This window comes from Pinus tabuliformis, chromosome 6 (genome assembly GCF_031772625.1).
Source record: "Pinus tabuliformis cultivar Carrire ecotype Pingquan chromosome 6, CPIR1, whole genome shotgun sequence".
Classification (NCBI taxonomy): Eukaryota; Viridiplantae; Streptophyta; class Pinopsida; order Pinales; family Pinaceae; genus Pinus; species Pinus tabuliformis.
Genome location: NC_142292.1, coordinates 824,051,857 through 824,074,961, shown reverse-complemented (window position 1 = coordinate 824,074,961; position 23,105 = coordinate 824,051,857). Strand labels below are relative to the sequence as shown.

General features: G+C 36.4%; 1 protein-coding gene across 1 annotated transcript in view; it reads right to left on the bottom strand.

Annotated features, from left to right (window-relative positions):
* LOC149261365 (electron transporter, putative (Protein of unknown function, DUF547)) overlaps window positions 1–3,089 on the bottom strand; it is a 101,157-nt gene extending 98,068 nt beyond the window's left edge. Inside the window, exons 1-2 of the mRNA XM_089422044.1 lie at window positions 2,454–3,089; window positions 2,149–2,344 (exon numbers count right to left, since the gene is read on the bottom strand). Coding sequence (XP_089278170.1) covers window positions 2,149–2,327 — 179 coding nt within the window. The 5' untranslated portion in view covers window positions 2,328–2,344; window positions 2,454–3,089. The remainder of the gene's footprint in view (window positions 1–2,148; window positions 2,345–2,453) is intronic.
* Window positions 3,090–23,105: the final 20,016 nt, after the last annotated feature.

Below are 23,105 nucleotides of genomic sequence, written 5' to 3'. Positions count from 1 at the left end.
AGCAGCAAAGAGTAGATAGATAGAGCTAGATGAGTTGAAAGAAGGCCAAGTGCCTGAGTGATATTTGTAATTCTGTTCTATTTCCGATTTTCATTGATAAATGAGTAGATGGTTTTCCAAATGTTTATAAGAATGCCTGTTAAAGATATTGTCTTCTGAAATTTGAGAGCTTGACAGCGATGGCTCTGAGAATGTTTTGATCATAGTGAGAATATATATGTGTATACTATGCATCAGTCTACCAGTCAATGGCTGAATGGCATTTATGAAACCATGATGGCTAAATGAGCACGAAATTGATTTAAAGAAAGAGATTGCATCATTTGTAATGCTATTGCTGAAGAATTTAGCATGTATGAGGGGGATGCCTGTTTGTGCCTCCATAATGTCATATGTGTAGTAAATATGCCAAAGAGATCATGGAGATATGAGGCTCGAGAAGAGTCCAATGCCAGAAGAGAGGAAGGCTCGAATGCCTTCAAATGGATGGATTGTGTTTTCCAATAGGAACGCTACTTTAAGCCTGTTGCAGAAAACAAGAGACAGAAGGTTGCTACTGCAGAGAGTCCAAAGGCTGGGAGTGCATTTGTGAGAGAGTAATGAGAAATCTGTTAAGTAAAAGTGCATAGTGGAGGACTTATTATGCCCACTGCATATTCCATTTTGCAGGGACCTGCAGATCTACCTGCATTACATAATTGCATCTAGTTAACTTTTCACCAATGATCTAAGTAGTTTTTTGCTATGAGGGTATTATCTGCAAAAAGCCAACATGTGGTCTATGGTGAACTTCAAAATGACAGAACAAAACCAACCCACATGAAAGATGACCATTCGAACTGTCTTACAGGCATGGATGACTATAAAAAATCAAGCACGATCACAAATATGAATCCCTGATGGTATAAATTTCAACAATAGCTCGAGACACAATGAATATCTTAATGCTAGAACAGCAGCGAGGTGAGTAGTTTGACTTCTATGTAGTCCCCGTTGAATCCTACTCCATTGATAGAAAAGCTATGTTAAGTAAATAATCAAGCTTACTTCCCTGTCTTCATAAAGTTGCCTGCAACAACCCCAAAAAAATTTCAACCAACCAACACCCATACAAATAGAACACGCCCTATTCCGAACATGCAAAGACAGGCTAATGGGCTTTTACCATTCACTTTGCTCTTTCAAGCAACGTTGTTAGATCCTTTTAAATGAGGGTCAATTGGAAGATGCCCGTGTCCCTAGGGCCGGTATGATTCCACATATGAATCCCCAAAGTTATAAATTTTAATAATAGCTCAAGACACAATGAAAATCTTGATGGCAGAACAGCAGTGAGGAGAGTAGTTTGGCTTCCATGGAGTCCCCGTGGAATTCTACTGCATTGATAGAAACACCATGTTAAGTGAATAATCAAACTTACTTCCCTGTCATCATAAAGTTGCCTGCAACAACCCCAAAAAACTTCAACCAACCAATACACATACAAATAGAGCCCGCCCTATTCAGGGTATGCAAAGACTGGCTAATGGGCTTTTACCATTCACTCTGCTCTTTCAAGCAACTTTGTTGGATCCTTTCGGATGAGGGTGATTTGGAAGGTGTGCCCATGTCCCTAAGATGGCTTCGAGCAGAATTATAAGGGGATAGACCATAACAGTCAAATCTTTATAAGCAGCCTGTGTAAACCTCCCATGCCATGGTGAGGATGTGGGTACCTGATAACTGTACGGATGGAGCTACGTTGGAGGCCCCTGAGCTTCGGCGGCTCAAAATCAAAATCGAAAAAGATTTCTAGAAAATGAAGTCCCTGAATTTGCCACTTTAACACCTTGATTCAGCCCGAAGAAAATTACATGAGCTATTTTCCTCCGACTGCGGAGATCTTAAGCATTTCCTCAAATTTAAGTTAGCAAATCATTTAATAATTGTTAATATTCCCTCCAAAACTTCAAAACATGTGATATCAAACTCCCTACAGGCATTTCAGACCTCGGATGAATCGACAGTGAAATACTTATTTTTCTGAAATGCTTACCAACAGCCTACATATTTCATATTTTAGACTTACCATTTTCCCGGGAATAGATGATGTCTTAGTTTCCCGGGAATCCAGAAAATGATCAGCTTACGGTTCTAGGATAATGTTACCTTTTCGATCGCGAATGATAGCTAGACATAGCCTGGCTGCTCAACCGATTCCCATTTTCGCTCGGCATACTAACATTACCCTTCCATAGAGCCGGCGAAAGGCCTCGCTCCGAAAGATGTTCGAAAGGGCTGTCCCCTTTAACGTTCTCTGCTACAATATCCATCGAACTGGACCTCATGTCCTTCGACTACGATCCTGAAATCAACGCAAACCCTTACTGAAACTTCTCCAAACCCTACAAAAGCTAGCAATGCTGGTCAATTTACCAGCCATGACTGCAAAAATACAAGAAACTGAACATTACCATGACAGAACAAGCTCACAAAAATTTGTATTCTTCGCTTTGCGGTCCCGTCCTCACACTGCTTACTAAGCACGGCAAAGAACAAGTACCCCAAGCGGGTATTTCCGGGACATAGTTGAGCTCAAGGCTGTGAATGCGAGCCTGCCTCTATCGAAAAACGTATCGGTTCGGGATATCACCAACAATTCCAGCTGTACTGTGTGAAACAAAATGAATGCAGATGGCCAGAGACCAAAGCTTGGGAGACGAGAATTGAATGAAAACCATTCAATGATTTTGTTTTTTTCGTACGCTCGGAGGGAAATAAAGGTTGTGTCGTTCGATTAAATGATACACTTAAATTATGCAGCTACAGTTATTTATAGGATGCCATTAAAGATCGGATTCAGACATAGACACTCGATGGTCCTTCGACGGACATACCGGTCATTCATTTAATATTTTATTTTCGGCTGCCGGATCCAACGCAACGCGTTTGGTTCCTCCGACGCCATGCACCCTCACTCCCGTAATAATATTGTAATAGCTAGTTGTCTCACTGTCATCCCTGGTGGACCTTCGCTGAGTCTCGAAGTTCTGGGGAGAAAAACTCTCCTCGCAGAGTTTTGATTTGACGCTGTGTGTGAACCGTGTGCGTTGGTTCAGTTTGGATGTTTTTGTCGGACAAATTTTTGTTATCTAATTAATTTAATTTAGATTGGATATTAAGATTTAAAGTGCTTCTAAATATTTAGATTTAATTCATTTTCTTTAATTTAAAGAATAATATCTAAAATTATTTATTATTTATTGTTATGTCCAGTGATAGTTTTAGGGTTATGTTTTGTTAACCGTTTAAATTAGGTACTGGATTTTAGAATTGTAAGTTAAGATAATAAGAGAAAATAAAAATGCAATTAATCAAAAAAAATTGAGAAGAAAGATGTTTTTGTAAAAGTACTTTTTAACATTGAATATTGGAAAAAATATCCTATGGATGATAATTATTAAAGAGAATATTGTGGACCCAATAAATGAATGTAATGAAATCATTGAGCTCATGATGGTGTACGTATCAAAATTTACATATTTTTTAATTAATTTATTAAAATTTTAATTTAAAAGGAAAAAAAGTGGTTCCTCTTAGGTGCACCAGCGGGTTTAATTCTAGCTAGTCACTTTCTCTTTTTTTCTTAAGTATTTTGTAGATGGAGGGATGCATTATAGGCTTTTTGGCATTTGAACTCTCAAGCTCACTTGCATCTCTGCCTATTACCCCACTTCATGCTTTAATCATGCCCTCTCGGCGTTTAGAATCATGTCTTTGCTTTCAGTTTTAAGCAAGAGTTTGCCTTGCTCCTCAGCAGTTGGCTTCCTTTGTCCTCAGCTTCAGTTTCTAGCGCTACCAAGGGTCCCTCTACGACATTGGTAGTTGGATTAGTCTTGCCCTCTATTTCTATTTCTGGTGGGTGTCGCTCCTTCCTCGAGCCAGGAGAGCTCTCGTCAGATGGTGCCCCCTCTGTCTTTCAGCGAAATTGTGAAATATGTTTCTTGCAATCTTCCCTTTAGGTCGTATCATGATATGTTGATCCCTGTGTTTGGCTCCCCGTCCTCTGGGATGCTGTTCATAAAGCTCCCTCGATTAAGGTTCCCTTTGTGGCTAACACTTTAAGTGATGCAACAACAAAAAATTAGAGGCAGGTCTAATCTGCAGGTTCAATGGTATGTGGATGAGGCTTGTAGACCTCCATTCTTGGATTTCTAAGCAACGGAAGCCTTTAATCTCTGATGATTTGAACATATACCCTTTGGCAAGAAGTTTCTTTATCGCAGTTTTTGACAAACTTGAAGACCATGAGTTGATTTCTGATTATGGTCCGTGGTTCTGGGGCAGTGCAGGACTCTCTTTGTTACCTTCCGTCGATCCTCTTTTGGCATCAATCTCGACTACTATGGTTTGGGTAAGGCTCCTCAATCTTCCTTTACATATGTGGAATCTAACTTCCTTAACTTCAATTGGTAATGCCCTAGGCATATTCTTTTGTCGAAGCAAAGACACAAAATACTACTTGAAGCCCACATATGCTCGCATTTGTGTGGAAATGGATTTCAGCAAGGGAGTTCTTGTTGAATTAAGTTAATAGGACTTGGTTATTCATTGGTGCAAAAACTAGATTACAAAAACATATATTTTTGTTGTAGAGCGTGCTACACGACCAAGCATTCCCTCGAAAATTGTCCCAAAGCTGGGAAGATCAAAACAAAGAAAAACAACTGAAAACCAAGATGGTGGGAGGGTGCCTAATCCAAGTGGATATTGGCGGCCACCCGCCTATTCCACTTGGACCCCCACCATTGTACATTATTTTTTTCCGATTTTCGTAATTTTTGGCAGTTTTGCGGGTCCTAAACTTTAGGAGTCGTTTTGAGGCCCTAAACGACATTTTTTTCCAGAAAACTGTCAAAGATGGGCCTTTGTAGTTGTATTTCTTAAATAGATCTTTCTAATGAGGTATTTTGCGCATTAAACGGAGATTGTATGCCAAAGTTACGACACTGGGAAGTTGATGTACCAATTTACCCCAACGGGGCCCACAGTTTTGGTGCTTCATCTCCTAGGGTTAGGTTTTTGGATGTTTAGGGTTTTCCATTATTTCTCAATAATAAATAGGCCTGCAAGTCTCATTGTAACACAGTTCAAAGGCATGTAGCCACCACATCTCTTCTCAGAGATAAGCTACCATCGCCTAAGCTAGCTTATTTCAATTCTGTATGTAAGCATATTTTAGTGCTTTGGTGTTAATTGAATGAACTTTCATTTATGTTGCATCTCTGTGTTTATGTTTATATCTGTCTTCTATTGCATTCTTGCATTAGTATGGATCAGTGGTATCAGAGATGTTTGCTCCTTCTCTGTTTTTCTTTGCATGTCCCTAAAACGGTCAAGGTATAAGGAGTTAGGGCTCGAACTGGTTGAACTTTTTAAGGACTAGCCACGCAAACCTCAACAGCCTCCCATTGTGGAAGAAAATAAAGATGAGGGAGTAAGAGATCCTTTCAAAATATTGCTCGAAGAAGCCCTCGAGTGATGAAGGAACGCGATGATGGACAACTTTGCCTAGATCCTTCAGCAGCTACCCACAGGCGACGCATCTTCATCCAACAGCCACTTTGGCGGCGCCACTCCCTTTAAGGGACAAGACAACTTTGGCATTCTCATATTTGAAGGTCAGATAGATGTAGACATCGTAGATAGATTGTTAAATTTGTTGGAAAGATATTTTTCGGTTCATGACTTTTCCAATCGGGAAAAGATTACTTTTGCACTCCTCAAAGTCGCCCCCCATGTCAAGGACTGGTGGGAAACCTACTGTGAACAGAAGGACGAGAGGGAACCCTCGTTGTTTTTAGCCGCATCCACTTGGAATTATTTCTGAGACATCATCAAGGAACAATATTACCCTATCGGGAGCTATGAAGATAAATACATAAAGTGGACCACGCTACGGTAGGGAAGGGACCAAGACGTGTTAGAGTTCACAAATATTTTTCATACCCTTCGCATGAAGTTGGGTATCAATGATTCTAACCGGCATTTGGTACTCAAGTACCGCAGCTATCTACACAAGTACATCTAGGATGAGATGGAATTCTTAGACATCTCCTTTATTAGCACCAGCTATCTATACGTTGTTAATATCGAGCATTAATTTAAACAGAGGAAGTGAGACTTTGGGTCTGCGAATCTGAAGCAAGGGAAAGGCGCCCCCAAACCGCATAACAAAGGACAAAAACAAGTCGGGGTGAGCCAGGACAACCGTTGAAACTGCAAGCAAAGAATAACACCACGAAATCAAAGAAGGACATAGGAAAACAGTGTGAGTTCTATAAGAGCCCCACTCACAACATAAGTGAGTGTCGAGTCAAGTAGCCATTGGTGGTTGAGCTGGAGGCTTCCGAATCAGATGCTCGTTCCAAATCTGAGTCAGAACCCGATAAGGGGAATGAAAAAGGAAGCAGATTATTGATGCGGAGCCAAGTGCCATCGTTGCCACCACCAAGATCGAGAAGATTGAGCTTGAAGATCCAAAGGAGGGGGATTGACTCTTCCACTCACAAATGTGGGTGAAGGGGTCTCTGCTGTAATTCATTATCAACAATGAAAGCCAAAAGAACCTCATTTCAACAGAGGTCATTAAGAGGTTGGGCCTACTAGGCACACCACACCCATAATCATACATCATTAGGTGCCTTCACCAAGGATGAGATCTTTGGGTCAGCCAATATTGTCGCCTTCCCTACAACATCAAGCCCTTCACATATGAGGTCTTGTGTGATGTTTTTCCTCTTGAAATTTGTGATATATTATTAGGCCAACCATACTTGTGGAAGTGTCATGTTGTGTATGAGTCTAGGCCTCGCACTGTTATTCTTACTTTGGGCAATAAGTTATACATGATATTAGAGGTAGCACCGCTTATCGCCATCTCTTTGATCTCTGCGAAGTAATGCAATAAGATCATTTCCCAGACTGGGAAATGTGTCTTCCTTATGATTCGTCCTCAAGGCAAGAACAAGATTGTGGCCACATCGAGGGCCTCTAGATAGGCTCCTCCACATGGCAGCAACAAATGGACAAGGTTGTGGAGGAGTACAGGGACATCTTCACCTCACCCATAGGGGTACCCCTACACTATTAGGTTAAGCACTCCATCGGTTTGACCCCGGCGTGCCGCTACCCAACGGATCAATCTATTGATGCTCTGTTCTTGAGAACGATGAAATCAAGAGGCAGATTTAGGAGTTGTTGTAGAAAGGGCACATCATGCCAAGTTCATCACCCTGTGGGAGTCCGATCGCATTGGCACTGAAGAAGGATAGGACTTGGAGACTCTGCATTAACTATCAGGCGTTGAATAAGATCACTATACGAAATAGGCATCTAATCCCATGGATTGATGACCTTCTGGACCAGCTCAAGGGAGCCAAATATTTCAGCAAGATTGACTTGAAGTCTGATTATCACTAGGTACCAATTGAACCGTATGATGTATGGAAGACTGCCTTCAAATCCAAGGAGGTCCTTTTTGAATGGTTGGTCATGCCTTTCGAGTTGACGAATGGCCCCACAACTTCGTGAGGTTGATGGATGACATCTTGCGGCCCTTCACTAACTCATTTGTGGTAGTGTATTGGGACGACATCTTGATCTTCAACCAAAGTTGGGAAGAGCACCTTCACCATATTCGACAGGTCCTCCAAACCTTGTGTCAACACAAATTGTGTGCCAATTTGGAGAAATGCACTTTTGGTATGACCCAAGTTCAATATCTAGGGTACATCATTGATGAACGAGGTGTTCATGTGGACCCAACCAAGATACAAGTTATTTGGGATTGCCCATCCCCAACCACTCTAACAGAGCTTCGCAGCGTTCTAGGTCTTGCCAATTTCTACCTCAGATTCATGTTGGGTTTCTCTCATATCACTTGGCATTTGAGTCAAGTCACCAAGGGCGAAGCAAAAGCAAAATTATTTTGGTCGAAATCTCAATAGAAGGTGTTTACCAAGTTAACACATCACCTCTGCTCTGCACCAGTTCTCACATTACCAGACCTGCAACAACCATTTGAGATTGAGACAGATGCCTCCGACTATGTTATTGATGCAGTTCTTACTCAGCAGGGGCATCTGGTGGCATATCACAGGAGACACTTTCATACATAGTCTGAAAGTATCCCACCTATGACAAAGAAATGTATTCCATTGTGCAGGCTTGTTGATAATGAAATCATTACAATATGGGGAATCAAACGGTCATCCACATAGAACACCAACCCTTGTAGTTCATACAAACACAAGGAAAGTTGCAGAATGATCGCCATCAGAAGTGGTCCGCATACCTACAACAGTTCCATTTGAACATTAAGTACAAGAAAGGCAACATCAATAATGTTGCAGACCGCCTCAACTTACCGTCGATCATGGCGCTGACCATTGTACTCGACTCTTGTGGACACGATACTTCAAAATGGCCACATCTTTACAAGAGTGATCCAGAACTTGACACCATATACCAGATTCTCCTGGAACGTAAGCAGGTTCCAGACTTTCACCTCAAGGACGCGTTATTATGCCACCTAGGGCACCTCTGTGTACCTTCAAGCAATCATGCCAAGATGATTTGGGAGGCGCACTATAGTCGAATCGCTAGACAGTTTGGGGTAGAAAAGACAATGACAGTACTACAAAAATATTTTTATTGGCCAAACCTTCGACAGGATGTTGGGAAGTACATCAGATCCTGCACTGCCTGAGCCATTAGAAAACCTACAATCAAGAAGTAAGACCTGTATATTCCTATGCCTACTCCTGTTCGACCCTAGGAATCCATCTCCATGGATTACATGTCGAGTCTTCCTTCTACTAAGCATGGCAACGACTATGTTTTTGTGGTCGTCAACAGATTCTCTAAGATGGCCATTATGGCGCCCTGCAAGAAGAGTATCACAACACAAGACACTGCCAAACTCTTCTTTGAACGAGTATGGGTACACTTCAGGATCCCAAAGTCCATTACCTTAGATCGGTACAGTCAATTCCTAAATTCATTTTTCTCAACCCTCTAGTTGTTGTTGAATACCAATCTCACTAAGTCCACAACCTTTCACCCCAAAACTGATGGTCAAACAAAGGTCGTCAATAGGATGATTATGCACATCTTGTGCATGTACAACTCAAAGAACCCACACGCATGGGATGAGAGCCTCTCATATGTCCAACACAACTACAATAGGGCTCTCCACAACTCAACTAGCCACAACCCCTTTCAGGTGGGATTGATATTCCAACCACTATGTCCCATTGCTATCATCATACCATTTGCAGCTACTCACGCAGATTTGACTCATGTCCAATCTGAAGCTGACAAGGCTAACAACTTCATTGAGCGCATTCAACACATCTGTCAGCAAGTCCATGACATATTGGACATAGAAAATGCAAAATACAAGCAATGTCATGATCAACATCTAGTGCCACACAAGTTCTAGGTGGGAGACAAAGTTTGGTTACATTTGCAAAAGGAGCACCTTGTTGGGGCCCATAGCAAGCTTCGCCCGCTGCGATATGGGCCTTACACCATAACTAAGTCTATAGGAGACAATGCTTTCGAGCTCAACATTCCACCATTCCTTGGCTTGCACTCAATGCTCAATGTGGATCACCTTCAGCCATACTTTCCACCATTATTGGACACATTAGACATTGCAGAACAACTCACACCAACAAAGTTAAACCCAGACTGCATGGAAGAAGCAAGCACTTATCGGATCATGGACACGTAGATAAAGACCACTCACCAACAGAAGATCCCACTGTAGCGGGTTGTCAAAGATGGCCAACTCTTGCACCAAGGTAAGTGACTCACGAGGGACCAAGTTCGACAAAAGTTTCCCCATCTCATTGAGGCACTCAACGCAATGGGGGCCATTACTTCCTAAGGGGGAGGACTGATCCAGGTGGATATTGGTGGTCACCCGTCTATTCCACTTAGACCCCCACCATTGTACTATTACTTCTTTCAGTTTCTGTAATTGTAGCACAATTTACTATTTTTGGTAGTTTTCGAGTTTTGAACTTCCAAAGCCATTTTGAGGCCCTAAATGACGTGTTTTTGGAAAACGGGAAAATATAAATTTTTAATAGATGATTGCACTCGAATGTTGAATTCCTCTGATGGATCTTTCTAATGAGGTATCGTGCGTGTCAAACAGAGATCGTATGCCAAAGTTACGACCCTAGGAAGTTTATGTACCAATTTACCCCAACGGGGCCCATAGTTTTGGCGCTTCAACTCTTAGGGTTAGGTTTTTGGATGTTTAGGGTTTTCCATTGTTTCTCAATAATAACAAGCCTTCGAGCCTCATTGTAACACAATTCAAAGGCATGTAACCACCACATCTCTTCTCAAAGATAAGCTACCATCGCTTGAGCTAGCGTATTTCCATTTTGTGTGTAAGCATATTTCAGTTCTTTGATGTTAATGAAATGAAGTTTTATTTTTGTTGCATCTCTGTATTTATGTTTATATTTGTGCTCTGTTGCTATCCTGCATAAGTTCGGATCAGTTTCGATTATGATTATTATACAACCTCAAAGTAACATCCTCCTCTAGTTCACCGCAATGAGGATTACTTGCAAAAAGACATCAAATCATCAGAGCTCAAGATTGATCCTCCTCAAGATCAAGAAGTTTCAGTGGTAAAATAAGAAAAAGATAAGCAATAGTGTGGAGGCTTCTAATTCCACAATTAAAACTAGTAATTCAAATGTTTCTCTAGAGATTTCACTTGGAAGAAAGACTACTGGGGATGTTCATCCAATTTTGGACAAGGATAGGAACATAGCTTTAAATTTCAAATTCCTCTTGGGCTGATCGGGCAGAAGTGGAATATCCTTCTTTCGGTAAAAAGAAGGAAAATGTCAATAGAAGTTCCTCAAAAAGGGTGATATGACTAACTCTGCATAAAACTTGGGTTGGATCCAAGTGGGAAAAAAGACGAAAAGCAACTCTCCAAGGATAATGAGAAGCCATTCAAAGAACAAAATTTAAGTTGAGAATGGGATGCAAATTTATCTGGATTTTAGGGGTCTTTTCGAAAGTTTATAGTTGGAATGGGAACAAATTTCTTGTAGCAAGGAGTTCTCTAGTAAGGTTTTGGGTTGATCATGCATGTTCTAACCCAAATCTTCAAGGAATTATGGTCTTTCTTGTCCTTAGAAGAATTGTAACAATTGAAAGTGCAAAAATATTGTAACGGGTATAGAAGAATTATAACAATTTGGGCGTCAACATTAGATAGATTGCCTACTTCTTAGTTCCTTTCCCTGTAAATGTGTAAACATAAGAAATATGAAAATGAAACTATAATAAAAGAAATTCCCTCAATAATAAGCCTCAAATAAATATTCATGCGTGAAATAGAACCATTAATCTAGTTGATTGTTAGCTTTGAATCACATATATGAATGTGAGAACATATTTTTTTCTTTTGTAAACAATAGCAGACTTTTCATTTTCATTTTCATTTTGTAATATTTTTTTTAATTGTCAAAATACAATTACACAAGTATTTAAAGTTCCAATTAATCTAAAATTCTAATTAAATCTTTTTACAATTGGACAATTTAAAAAAATCAAAGTCCTCATTAATGTAGAATTCTAATTGAATTTTTGAATCTTTCTACATTTGGACAATTTTAAAAATTCAAAGTTCTCATTAATGTAGAATTCTGATTGAATTAATTAGATGAATCTAGACATCGTTGTTGTTGTTGTTTTGTTTTTGTTTTTGTTTTTGTTTTTGTTTTGAGTTATTTTTTTTTTATAATTAGTATCATAGTTATTAATGAAAATCACAATTTTGAATGCATAAATGAATTTAACATTTTCAAAAAATTTAAAGCACTTTAATTATATGATCGTGACTAATTAAAATTTAAGATTACAAAGTTTCTAATTTTAATCATATTTTTGAATATATAAATAAAATCAACATCCTCAAAAATCTGAATTCACCTTAATTATATAATTTCAACTAATCTCAACAAATAAAAATTACAATTAAAAAAATATCAAAACAAAAAACAAAAACAAACACAAACAAACTTGAGACACTCTAATGTATCTAAAAATAATTAAAAACATAAAACATTTAAATGGTAAATTAACAATTTAAATAACATTTTATTATCAAATATATTGAATTTATTTTTTTATTATTGTAAAAAGTATATTAAAAATAATCAATTAAATATATTTTAATTTGGAAAAGTTTCAAGAATAGATATTAAAACAGTGATTTGATTATTAAATGTTTTTGTTTATTCAATTTTTTTTAAGTTAATTTTGCTTGAAATCTGGAGATTTGGCTGTTTAATTTTTAGATTTCAAGCATCCCAAAGGGTTTTTGAGTAAATTGAATGCAATTATGCATGGAAAAATGTATTTTAAATAGCTTAAATTCATGATCTTGCCAAAAATTATGTCGTCAAATTTCGACAAAAAATCCAAAAACATCTAAAAGTTAGACTGCACTAATATACCCTGAATTTGGATGTTCAAGTGGCGCCTAAAGGCATTCAGGGCCTTCAGGACAGCTAATTCAACTACATTTATGGTTGAAGGATGGCGACACTACTTGCCTACCATCTCCATAGGCCCTATGCATTGTATGCGTTGGGGTGGCTAAATGGCAAGGAATTGGCATTTGTTGTTGGATCAAGATACAGAAATATGTTTTACAGTGGTGTGGCCCATACACTCATTCATCTACACAATTGAGACCAGAGCAAAGGTTGGAGGAGTTGGTAGGTGCAATTCAAGTTGCCAGAAGCCAGTAGACATGGTTTGGTAGAATGGGCATCCTAGGCGAGGGGGGAGAGGCAGAGGTCGTCAATCACCTCCTCCCCGACATGTCCATGGGGCTCAGTGATTCTACGATGATATTTTGCAACACGCGTGACACATGGTCGCTAAAATAGAGGCTTAGGAGATCGAAAATACAGGAGGTGGCCTCTGGGTGCTGAGTAATCTTCTTGGACGACACCTACGAGATCAGGAAGAGGTCACGATTGTGGCGGAAAGTCAAGTTATCAATCTTGAATTTCATATGGTCCAGCCTCGAGCAACTCTGCATGTTCTGGTCGGAGCCATGGGATCCAATTCTATCCACCTCCAACATCCTCCAACTCTTTAGACAATTCCTCTTCCACGAGTCCTCCAGATTCAGTCTTGCAAGGGACTAAACTATCTAGTCCCGAGGAGTTGGGGCCAACGAATAGGGAGCAAAAATCCTCTATAAAACAAAGGCCAACGAGCAGTTTTAAGGAGAAGACATGTGAAGAACTAGGACCATTGAGCAACAAAGTGGAGGACACAAGCCACCAACAGCTAGGCAGTAGCAAGAGATAAGCAACATGAGGTGAACCCATAGCAGGGTGTAAACAAAAGCTTCAGCCTGACATTAGTTGAATGGGAATGACCACCTTGGTTGAAGAAAGGTCAGGATGATCCCTTAAGTTAACTCTCGTCATGGCCTTGATTGCAACCAAGAATCAAGAAAGCCTTTCTCAACTTCTTGTGTTTATTTGCATGTTAATTTGGTTTTTTTAATGACACAAACTAGTTTCAGAACATTCAGGGAGCCCATTTGGTTTACCATATATGGGCAGATGGTCATCCCTAGACTAGTTCTAAGCTAGATATGCACTTTAGTTTTTTGCACATGCTAAGTTTGGACGATGTCTAACAAAGAATCTTGAAGTTTGTACTATATGTAAATTTTTAGTAATCTAATGAATCCTTACTTAAAAAAAAAAGATGGCGCCAATATAAAACATCTCTTCTTATTATTTACATATCAAATTAAAAAATATCTCTATAATAACATACTTTTATGCTTCTCACAAAAGTTAGCTATTAAGAAAAATTAGTTGTGATCTCATGTATGCCGACAATGCCACCTTCTCTACTCTTGGCCCAGGGACAATTGGTAAGGATTAATGCAATGCATGTAAGAAGGCCATTGTCTGATGAGAACATCAATTATTTAAAGCTTTCCTTAGTTTCTATCATGATTTACCATGAGTTGAAATATCACCTCATATGGAGTGGTTGCAATCCTACATTGAGGATGGGGATTCTAGGTCTTTCGTGGCATGATATAATGATATCACTACAGTTATTATTTGCCTCTCTTTGCATAACCTACTTTGTGTAAGCACTCATGCGTCTCCATGTCTTGTTCGTCATTTCTATATTTTCTTCTACTACTTTGGAAGACTTTGTATCCTATTTAACATTTTCCTTCCATTGTTTTATTCTTTAAACTTACCTGTGCTTTTCCCAGGCCTCCTCTCTCTACTTCATCGCTCCCCCTCTGTTCTCTAGCTTTTGTCCTCCCATTGTATAAATCTCCTTCTTGTTATCAATTCCTTCATAACTATCATGGGGTGTTAGTTCTTGTTGGTTCAAATAGCTTGCTCCTCTTTTTATTTCCCAGGCTCTTCCTAGTGTCTTATAAAGCCCTGTCAAGGTCACTCACACTCCAAACAAGGTCACAACATGAAATATATTTTTACTTGAACTCGGGCCTTGACCAACCATTATTAGGAGCATGCCACTTGGACCACCCATGAAAAGATTGACATTGCATAACAGGAGGCATGGGTCGATCATAAATTTCTTTTAGACATTTAGGCGGAGAAAAGTTTCAATGGGTGCCTGTCACTAACAACACTTGTTCCCAACAATATCAGTGCATGTAGACAATAGATTCATACTGGCAGATAAAGACCATAATGGGCAAAGTTTTGGTTGAGAAAAATGTAGCCCAAGAAGAAATTATTTTGTGCATTAATGCCTTGCAACAATAGATCAATAAATTGGACAACAAAATATCAATTTAAACCAAAAAACTAGACAACCTGAATTTCCATAGTAATGAAGAAAATGATCAACCACCAATACCCTCCCACATGGACAATTTTGGTAATATCTTTAAATTGTTTTTGCTTTTAGAAGAATTCACAACCTTCATAACCTAGTTAAACATTTATGTGGTTTGTATTCTATCTATACAAAGTATTTTCGAATTTTTGATGTGATATTCATGATTATAGACTTATTTTTATACTTATTATCTAGTTTTCTTATTGATAGACTTAGAGATATAGACTTGTATTACCTCTTTTTAATGAGTAACTTAAAAATAAATAAAACTTACCTTTACGATAAAATTTCATGATAATTGGTTCTTGTTTTTATACAAAGAATGAGATATGAAACTGTATTATTGTTTCCTTTTTTGATTTTGGTTTTTTTTTGTTTTTTTTATAATCAAAATTCCATTGGATTTTTTAATTCTAACAAAATTGTTATTTTAAATTAATTTTAAGATTTTAAATTTAGTTATATATTTTAAATTACAATTTAAGTTAGGTAAATTGTTATTTAAATCATTTTTTATTTATCAATTTCTAATTAAAAATAATAAGCTTAAGCTTTCTCCTAAAAAACAATAGAAATTTCGGTGAAAAATTTTGGAATTTTTTGAAAATCTACATTACAGCTATCAAGTTTTAAGATTTTGGGTGCCCCACAGGTTCTTGATGGCATTGAATTCATTTCCGCCATAAAAAAATGATTCAAACTTCCCATAGTTAGATTTCTTGAAAAAATTAATGTTTAACTTTAAAAAATTAATATTTATTTTTCAATATTATTAAAAAAATAAATTCAAACATTTGATTGGACCATAACTTGAAGCTCTTAGTGTAGCATTTGCACAATACAATGCCATGTGGATAACTAACTCACATATTTTATGCCATAATTTATGGATATGATTATAATGTTCATGCATGATTTTTAGATATTTGTGCGGTGATTTTTTATTCTTAAGAAAATCATCCAAAATCAAAATATTTGATAATAGCTCATATTAAGGTAAACTAGTCTAGATTCATCTTAGCTCTAGATCTACCAAGCATCGAAGGGGATCAAATCTCCGTTCACTCTAAAAGAGGTTTGCATATCAAGAGATTTGATCCTTGGTAGATTCAGAGTTAAGATGGATTTAGGTGTTTTATTCCCCCTTTAAATAGATTATATTCCACATGAATACCATGGATCAATACTATGGGTTTATGATAACCCATAATATTGATCCATAGTAACTTTACCAAGTGAAGTTTACGTTAACTACTCAACAAATAACAAGAACAACAACATAGAATTTTAGTTTGAAATTATTTGTATTTAATATAGGGTTATTTTTATTTTATTTTTATAGAGCCAAAATGTTTATAGGACATTAAAAATTTTCTACCATACGGTGATAGAGAGCGCCTCAACACAATAACATCTTTAGAATCAATTACATCTCACCATGATTTAAGCAAGTATTTGCATAAAAAAGGGACAAGAACAAGATGTAAATAAATACTTACCATGAGTTGCTTCCCACCATTATTTATGTCTTGCTTAGCACTTACGTAGGAATAAAATTGTAAATATGTAGACTTGCTAGTGATTACTACCCACTAAATTTATGCAAGTCAATTTATGAGTTTCTACTAAAACAAGACTTTAGAACAAAATTTACCTACTGACTTATTAATTTAAAATTGACCAATATAAATTATAATCTTTTAAAATATAATTTTTAACTTAAACTACAAAAAAACTAAACTACCTCCTAACATTTATTTATTAATAATATATAACTTCTAACTTCATACAATAATTATAATACTATATTAATTAAAGCATCCACCATATATTATTAAAAAATAATATAACTTGTAAAAACAGTGACCGTTTGTAACCTTTCTTCTTTGCGTAAACTTATAAAAATACAATAAATTTGTTTTATCGTATGGAAGATGTGAAAGTTCAACAAAACCATCGTAGTCAAAAGGAGGGGTCGAACCTTGAGATTTGTTGGAGTACAAAATTCCATGACGCGAGATTAGGCGAACCTTTAATAGAGATTTGTTGAAGCGAAATTTCTGAAAAGGAGTTTAAATAAATTAAATATAATTATTTATAAATAATTTTAATTAAATATGGAGTTTATATAAATTAAATATTATTATTTATAAATAATTTTAATTAAATATATATGAAAATTTTAGTTATTTGATAAGTATTTGATTAGGAACAAAAATTTGTTTCGAGTGAGTAATTTAGGGATATAGTTTTTTTTGAATAACAGTGATGAGCCAATTTTAAGAATATTTAATTGGAAGTAAGAATGGTGATACATATTAAGTGTAAGTTAATTAATTTGTATAAAGTTTAGTCTCATCAATTTTTAGGTTTAAATTTTATGAGAAGAGATAGAAAGTGAGAGTTATTTGTAGAATATCGTTTTAAAAGACACTTATATTTCTTAGCATAATTCTAATGACATTTTATATTTTAATAAATTATTTTTCCATCAACATTTTTTTGTATGTTTGGTAAGACTACATCTTATCATGTCCAACTTCTCACTCCCATCGAAGAATAGCAAGACTTTGAGTTCTGTGAGACTTCATTTCCATGACCATTGCAAATTGAGCTACCCAAAAAAACCTATCAACACATTTATATTTTAATTAAATATAACATAATTCCAATAACACCATTTTATATGTGAATAAATTATTTTTTCCATCAACATTAACATTAACTCTAACTTAAATTATATAATTATATATATAAAAACTCAATATCTATTAATCACAATAAACATAAAATAAATTATATATAAAAGTTTAAATTACATAATCTTAATAATTAAACTAGAAAATCGTCGTTAATTACGGTCAAACGATCGATTAATCTCAAAGCTGACTAAGGGATACTTAAAAATATATTAAAAAAGGGAATCCCCAAAAGTTCGTTGATTAGATGAAGGAATTGAAAAATGAAAGAGTGACATCATTTTCCATCATGGGAAAATGTTACGTTGGTCATGTGTTAGTTGGGGCTTTTGATATTTTAACGTTTAGTTGTGGTCCACATTGTCAACTTTTCTTACCAAACGCAAGATCCAATGTGGTTAAAGGCGGGGATAATTGACTTTTACTATTCCAAAAATACCATAAGTCCTTTGCAATCTGCTCCACCTTGATATAAAAATTAGGTATTATTTTTATCTTATTAAATTTATAATTCAATATTTAAATTTTTAATATTTAATACTACATATTTTATATTGTTATTTTTAATATTTAATATTACATATTTTATATTTTTATTATAAATTTAATATTTAATATTTAATATTACATATTACATATTTTTATTTTTAATATATACTAGTTTAGTTTATTTTAATTTTGAATTTATGGAGTGTTAAGAGATTAAATTTGACTTGTATGTGAGATTTGATATTTCTAGATACTTAATGGATCTAAAATTAAATAGACCTAGACTAGTTTAACTATTAATTGTAATTATAATTATTAATGTTATGTTTTTATGTTTATCTTTCTTTTTAGTTTTATGTAATCTGACGAAGTTAAAATGTTTTATTGATAATTATAATTTTTATATTTTTTGACTAAGTCAAAATGTTAAACATGACAACATTTCTACTATATTGTGCTCAAAGGGCTTTTGAATGTAACAATTATATATTTTAGTGTGATAATTTAAACATTTTATTGGCATAGTCTAATTTATAGACAAAATGACATTTTTCAGGGTATTTTTTTGGGTTAATTTTAACCAAAATCCCATAGATATTTTTAAAAGCTTGAGTTTAAGTTGTTTAATAGAATTGGAGTACTCGAGGTGCTGAATAATGCATTTAAAAAAACAAAAAAACCACATTCTTTCTTGAAATTGTTTGATCGGATTCTGCTCAAAAAGTCTAAATAATGCATTTTAAACAACAAAAAACCACATTTTTTTTCTTGAAATTGTTTTAAGGTGAAAAAGCCTATTTTATCTATAAGTTAGACTACACTTGGACTTTTGGCTCCTGCACGGCAAAAATTTTTTCGCTTCCGCTAACAAGGATCTTCCACTGTGCGGGGGTGAGGAGGCTGAACCCTAGCCACCTCTACCCCCAGTTTCGCCTCTGCATCTTGGCCGGGATCCGATGGTTTTCGTTGCTGCAGACGGTGCAAGTTGGTCATGCGCTGGCCTCTCTTTTGCTAAGATTTGGAGCGTTGAGGGAACATGGGCGTGGAGGACCTGGCCGACACTGTTCTTGTTTCATGCCGTTGCAACTTGGTTGGGTGTGTTGGGGCTTCTGAAGGCTGCTGTGGAAGATAGATGGCAGCTTGTTTATTTTCTGGTTCGTGTGATACAGGAGGAGAGTTTGAGGAGGCAGGGGAGGAGTGGCTACCCAGGTAGCTTTTTCCCCCATTTTGTGCCTCTCTTTATTGTCTGGGCTGCCAGGGTTTGAGCTTACCTGTCACGGATTCTTTTCTCAGGAGTGTTTTCGCCTGTGGTGGTTCGGTGCCGAGTCTGAGCTGTTCGTGGTCCAGTTGGTTCTGTCGTCTCTCTCTTGGGGCTGCACCACTGCTATTTATTTGATGTGTTTTGTAGTGGGTATGGGGTTTCTCTATTACCCTCTACAAGACTGCTCCGGGGCTCAGTATTTTGCCCCTTTGGGGTTTCTGGGCACTTGTTTCTGCAGGATTGCTGGGGTTTCATATTGTCTTTTGCCCTGAAGACTGTACTTCAGGTTTTTTCACGAATACTTTGTTTGGAGTATTGAAGTGTAAGTGGCTCTACCCACTATTTTGCATATGCTTTTTGCATTTACAACATGTAATTTTCTAAAATCAATGAAAATTACGCTTTTTCTCCCCGAAAAAAAAAAAAAAAAAAAAAAAAAAAAAAAAAAAAAAAAGAGAGGTTAGACTACACTCATTTTATTTTTAGAGTTTTGTTTTCAATGTTGTTGTTTAATTTTTTAAGGTTTTGATTAGTTTTTTTTTTTTTGGTAATTATTTGTTAGAATCATTTGAGCTATGTAGTATATCCATCTTAACTTTGGATCTACTAAGCGCCTAGAGGGATATCTCTTTTCACTCTAAAAGAGGTTTGCACTTCAAGAGATTTGATCCCTCTCTTGGTAGATCAGTAGTTAAGATAGATCTAGGGTGGTTTAATAATTAATAGTTGATAATTATAATTATTTGTTTAATTTAATTTAATTTATTTATTTGTAATTGTACTTATTTTATTGGGAGTGTAATTTTACGAGTCAAAATGTTTACATAACATAACATAACCTTACAACATCTCTTCCATACTGGACTAGAGAGCGCCTAGGTGCAATAATTTAATTTTAACTTTTTGAAGGCATTGAATCTATTTATGCATTTTAAAATGTGTTTTGAATAAAGAAAGATCATAATTTCATCTAAAATTGTATCACCGAACTAAAAAAACCAAAATGTAGAAGAGATAGACAACATAATTTTTAATTATTATTTAAATTTGATAATATAATTATTAGGGAAGTAGTTTTATGTCGTTTAAATTGTATTTTTAAACATACAAATATTTTAAAGTGATAAGTTAAACATTTTATTTTTTGGGGTTTTGTTTTCAATGTTGTAGTCTAACTCTTCTAGGCTTTGACCCTTTTTTTTTTGGTATATCTTCTACTTAAGTTTGTTCAAAATATGGCAAGGATTTGTTAGAATCACATGTTTGAGCTATGTAGTATGTATAATCTAAGTAGCCCAAAGCTTTCTAAGGGCATTAAATCCATTTATGCATTCAAAAATACATTTTGAATAACAAAAGATCATACTCTAGCCCAAAAATGATATCATCTGATTTTAAATAATAAAAAGGCATAACATATAAGAGTTTTTTTTTTGGATTGGGTTCACGGACTCCAAAGATCAATGACCGCTACGTCCACGAAAATGGTCCCGAGTGGATCCACCCGAAGGGATCAGTGTTGAAAATAACAATAAGAAATGTTGAAAATACAACAAGAAAATCCTAGTTTAATTTTGTCCTTTAATAAAATTGGAAATAAAATTGTAATTCCACATCTAATGACAACCTGTATTAGTTAATTAAGTTAATTTAACTTAGTTGGCTCAGTTAATTCGAGTTGAGGGTCTAACTAGAGTCATGTATAGTGTATCCTACATTATAGGAGCCCTGGTTGAGTTTATTTTGAGTTATAATTAATTAATTCAGTTTAATTGAGTTAAAGTCAGTTAAACGAGTTCCAACTGATGGAGGAACTAGTGGGAGGTCTAATAGTGTGGTGTTGCCTCTAATGGAGTGTGGTACTGCCTGCAATGACCAACCAATAAACTGAAGATTCACTCATAAGTAACTCTTGCATGTTAGATCTAAGAAAGACCCAGTTGAGATTGGAGTTCAGGGACAGTGTACTATCAGTTGTATGATCATCTGAATTGTACAGGTGGTGAATGCAATCAAAGGAAGGCCTATGAAGATTGCACAATTCATATTGAGGAATTTCCCTAATTAATAGGGGGCTAATTCCTCGAGGAACAACATAAGGAAATAGGGATTGGGCAAGCAGAAAATTGGTTAAGTATTGGTCTGGGCTTGTCTAGGAAGTAATGAGACAGATAGAGATAATGTAGAGGTTGCTAGGGTTTGAGAAAAGCATTGTAATTTTCTCATATTTTCTGACTAATGCAATATACAAATAGCAGGGGTTTTAGCTGTGGCTTTCCCCAGGAACCATTGTGTAATGTGTTGATTGAATTCTTTCTCTTGTATGCTTTGTGACTTCAAGATCGTTTAATTGTTTCCACTAATGAGTAGAGTAGAAACAAGTTTATTGTTTTTGTAAATTACAATTAGTAGTTTGAATCTACAAGGAATTTCTACATGGTATCAGAGCAAAAATCACTCTAGAAGAGGAGAATACGAGTTTGTCTTTTGTAGGTGAAATTGAATTTGTAGTATCATACTTCAGAGCCAGCAGGATGTCGTTCTACGGATTGAGACTCGAATATGCCCTTGAGGGTAGTTCGAACTATATTGCTTGGAAGGACATGATGGAGGCAATGTTGGAAGACAACGAGCTTAAGGAATTCATAGACAAAGATATTCCTAAGCCTCCAGCAATTGATGCTCAAGATCTGGCATAGTGGAGAAAATGTGTTGCAAAGGTGAGAAGGATTATCCTAGAAGGAGTTCGATATCATATTGTCTCGAACCTCCATGGTAAGGAAATTCCATATGCAATGTGGAAGGCCTTGACAAATCTGTTTCAAAACAATAGTGACCACAGGAAGCTAGCACTGAAGGACAAGTTTAGGAAAATCAAGATGGAGAAGGGTGACACAATACCAAAGTAATTGACCAAGTTCACCTAATGTTGGGATGAGCTTGGAAGTGTTGGCGTGATAATTTCTGAAGACAATCTGGTCAACCTAACACTTCTAGGCCTTCCCTAGAGCTGGCACAACTACTAGGACTCAACAAATGGGAGGGAGAAGCTACTAGAGTGGGAACGTTTGTGGTATGACTTGGTGCAAGAAGAGATTCGGTGGAACACCAAAGATGGGACCTCATCCAAAGAAGTGGAAGAGGATTTTGCATTATTCAACAAAGAAAATAAATCCAAGGGAAAGTAGTCCTAAGGTGAGGAGGGAAAGAAGAAAGACTTGTCCAACATCAAGTGTTTTCATTATCATGAGTTCGGGCACTATGCCACGAAATGTCCATAGAAGAAGGCAAGCAAGAAGGAGCTTGCAGTAGCAACATCAAGTGAGGCTCTAGCTTCACAATTAAAGCTTAATTTTACTCTCATTACATGCATGAAAATCACTATAATGGGAAGCATGTGGTATCTCGATAGTGGTGCCTCGTTCCATATGACAGGGAATAAATATCTCTTCAGTGACTTGGAGGAGAAAGACTTCAAGCAAAACATAGAGTTTGGAGATGATGGGAGGTATAGCGCGATTGGTATCAGTACAATTACTTTTCATAGGGAGTCTGGATCCCCTCATAAACTCACAGATGTGATGTATGTTCATGGACTAAAGAAGAATCTTGTTTCCCTCGCAGTATTGGAAGACCATGGCTATGATGTGATATTTAGCAAAGGAAAAGTTTTCCTTAGACACATCGCCATAAGAAAGGTGAAATTGATC